General features: G+C 44.7%; 1 protein-coding gene across 1 annotated transcript in view; it reads left to right on the top strand.

The window, feature by feature from the left end:
* ext2 (exostosin glycosyltransferase 2) overlaps positions 1–2,791 on the top strand; it is a 19,871-nt gene extending 17,080 nt beyond the window's left edge. The window contains 3 exon segments of the mRNA XM_042075270.1: positions 713–739; positions 741–796; positions 1,004–2,791. Coding sequence (XP_041931204.1) covers positions 713–739; positions 741–796; positions 1,004–1,142 — 222 coding nt within the window. The 3' untranslated portion in view covers positions 1,143–2,791.
* The last annotated feature ends 675 nt before the right edge of the window (positions 2,792–3,466 follow it).

Raw genomic sequence — 3,466 nt, 5'->3', positions numbered from 1 at the left:
TTGAATGAATGTGTTAGAATACCCTCTACCTCTCTCTGCTTCTCTGTATTTCTGCTAATTTTCTCTCTCTCGCTCCCTCTCTTTCTCTCCTTTGTTTATGCCTCTATCCCTCTCTCTTTCTCTCCTTTGTTTATGCCTCTATCCCTCTCTCTTTCTCTCCTTTGTTTATGCCTCTATCCCTCTCTCTTTCTCTCCTTTGTTTATGCCTCTATCCCTCTCTTTCTCCATTTTTCTGTTTTCTTTCACCCCTCTCTTTCCTGAGGCTTTAGATTTTTGCTCATACTCATGTCCCAGACACCTCCAGCTCCTCCACCTTTGTGTGTGTGTGTGTGTGTGTGTGTGCTGCCTGCTGTGTACATGTGTGTGTGGGAGAGAGAAATAGAGGAAGATTGAGTGTGACTAGTTAGTCATTTGTCATATCATGATGAATTTGTGAATGTGTATGTAAGGGGGGTCCATAGGGTGCAGCTCTAATTTGTCTGATTTATTGAACTCTCACACACACACACACAACACCTGTCCTCAGATAGATGCCACTGTTGTGAAGAGTACTGTTTTAATCCTCTGAGTTTGTGCGTGTGCGTGTGCGTGTGTGTGTGTGTGTGTGTGTGTGTGTGTGGTGAGGGGAGGCTTGAAAGTGATCAAATGTCAGAGTTTTTGTCTTTGTTTTTTTTTTTCTTGTTATGACACTTTTTTTCTATGCAACATCAAGGTGACTCCACGCAAGAAGTTCAAGTGTCCCTGAGTGTACTGCTATTGATGGCCTCTCACTGGACCAGACACACATGGTGGAAAGGTAAACACGCACACACACACACACACCCATACACTGAAAAATGAGATGAAGTAGTGGTGTAATATGGTGGTAATGATAATAGAACTGTCTCTTCCTCCGTCTCTTCCTCCTCTCCTCCTCCTCCTCCTCCTCCTCCTCCTCCTCTCCTCCTCCTTCCTCCTCTCCTCCTCTCCTCTCCTCCTCCTCCTCTCCTCCTCTCCTCCGCAGGTCGGAGTGTATAAATAAGTTTGCCTCAGTGTTTGGCACGATGCCCCTGAAAGTGGTGGAGCACAGGGCTGACCCCGTGCTCTATAAGGACGACTTCCCTGAGAAGCTCAAGAGTTTCCCCAACATCGGCAGCCTGTGACGGCCCTGACCCTCTCCCCCTCCCCCCTTTCTCTCTCTCTCTCTCTCTCTCTCTCTCTCTTTCTTTCTTTCTTTCTTTCTTTCTTTCTTTCTTTCTTTCTTTTCTTTCTTTCTTCTTCTCTCTCTCTCTCTCCCTGCTGCCCCCTGGGGGAGATTTCCTGATGCTGGTCAGTTAGCCACCAGTGAAAGCCTGTGGGCACTGATTAGATTCAAGATGCAATCAGCCAATCTCACCCCAAGCAGCAGCCAACTGTTACATCACAAATGGGACCAGTGGTGTCACAGTCAAATCCCTGTGATGTTTCAATGCCAACTGTGATGTCATAGTGGAGGCAGTGAGATTGCTCAATGGAAATCCTGTTTTGTTGGGGTGTTCTAGAAGAGATTGCATCACAGAGACAAATCACCAAAATCACAGAGACAAATCACCAAGTGTTGGCTCATCACATCAGAGGGATCAAACATTTCTCTCTTTGACTCTCTCTGTCTTGGACTCTCTCTCTCTCTCTCTCTCTCTCTCCTCTCTCTCTCTCTCTCTCTCTCTCTCCTCTCTCTCGGACTCACTTTGTGGTCTGTCTCTGGCTATTCGTGACGAGCTGAAGGACTTCAGGACTACTTGGATGAGCTGGGGACTGTGCTTGGTTTCCGTTTCTCCATCATGTTTGCATTTCATTGCTGTAATTAGGACCCTTTCCCACAGAAACAGGTAGAAGGTGCCAGCTATCAATATGTAAGAGAGACATGCACATCTCTATGGCTTCAGCTGTGTGTGAACATTGTGTGTTCGACTGTGTGTGTGAGTGTGAGTGCACGTGTGTGCACGTGTGTCTGTGTGCGCGTGTGTGTGCATGTTTTTGTTTTTTTAAAGGAACAAGAGAAACTGTATATGTAATATATATATATGACTTTAACACTGAGCTGTTACTATGTGAGCAGAGTGCGGGTGTCATGATCAGTAGGTAAGTTAGAGGCTGCACCTCTTCTCATCTCAGCTGCTCTCACACAAGAGCTTCACCTGATGCTTCACGTCTCATGGGTTTGCATTTGTCTTGTTTTTTTCTGGTGTGTGTGTGTGTTTTTTTTTTTTTTTATTTTGTATTTGGTTTGTTTTAAGTAACATAAACTGTAGCACCCCACTGAGTTACCAAACCAGTAGCAAGGAGTCCAATCACATTTCACTTGCAGAGACGTGTGTGAAGGTGTGTGTGTGTGAGTGAGAGTGCGGGTGTGGATGTGAAACTAAGAGACTGTTAAGTCTCCAGTGAAAGTAGTGTGTGTGTGTGTGTGTGTGTGTGTGTGTGTGTGTGTGTGTGCGTGTGTGCGCCCTTGCCTCACACACAACTCTCATGCGCTCTCAGGGGCTGCTGTAGACCACATTTGGAAACATTTCATCATACTGTGTACTTTTTTATACTTATCATTTTTTTTAATGTTTTGATATATTTTATTTTATTTTAACATTGGGTCCCATGAAGCTTGTCATTATCTCCGGAGGTCAGCTGATGTAAGGCCAGTCCAGCCTCTCGATCTCAATCCAACACTGCAACCCTCTCACTTTTTTATCTGGGTTTACATTTCTGTCTGTTATTTTTTTATGTTAACATATAATGTATTTAATAAATTGGGGTGTCAACGTCATGGGACACAGAAGTCTCTGTGTGTGGTTTGTAGTATGTGTGTGGTTTATTGTGTGTTTGTTGCTGGGGTGTTGGGGTGATGTTGTCTAGACCCTGTGACTGATGTAGTTCTCGGAGTCTGTAAGTCTGCAAACTTTCTAGCACACACACACACACACACACACACACTTGCGGGATAGGGCATGAGTTGGCAAAGGGAGAGGGATTATCAGGTTGGCCTCTTTCCACAGTAAGGGTGTGTGTGTACGGACATGTTTTGTTTTGAGACTGAAATGGGAGCTCTGGGTGGGTTTCTGTGTGTGTGTGTGTGTGTTTTGTACAGCTAAACCATAGTTGATAAAGAGCTGTGTGTGTGTGAGTGTGGAACTAAAACAGAATAGACCTGTAGAATGGCTGTCTGTGGTCTTAACAGAGTAAGGACCTGAAACCACGAATGTAAGTAGGTTTTCCTGTGTGTGTGTTTACCTGGCCTGTGTAAGTAGTAGTATAATTGCAGAATTGTATAGCAGGATATGCCATGAAATTATCTAGTGTGTAAATGATCTAATGTATTTAGGTGCAGTTTATCGTTCCTGTCTGTTGATTTGTGTGTGTGTGTTTCCTGTGTGTTGGAGTTCTGCCCAGTGCTGGTCTCACCTCCTCACCTGTTCCTGTGTGTGTGTGTGTTATTTCACCTGTTCCTGCCTCA

Source organism: Alosa sapidissima, chromosome 20, assembly GCF_018492685.1.
Source record: "Alosa sapidissima isolate fAloSap1 chromosome 20, fAloSap1.pri, whole genome shotgun sequence".
NCBI classification, from domain to species: Eukaryota; Metazoa; Chordata; class Actinopteri; order Clupeiformes; family Clupeidae; genus Alosa; species Alosa sapidissima.
The sequence above is the reverse complement of the archived record's forward strand: the minus strand, read 5'-3'. Positions and strand labels throughout refer to the sequence as shown.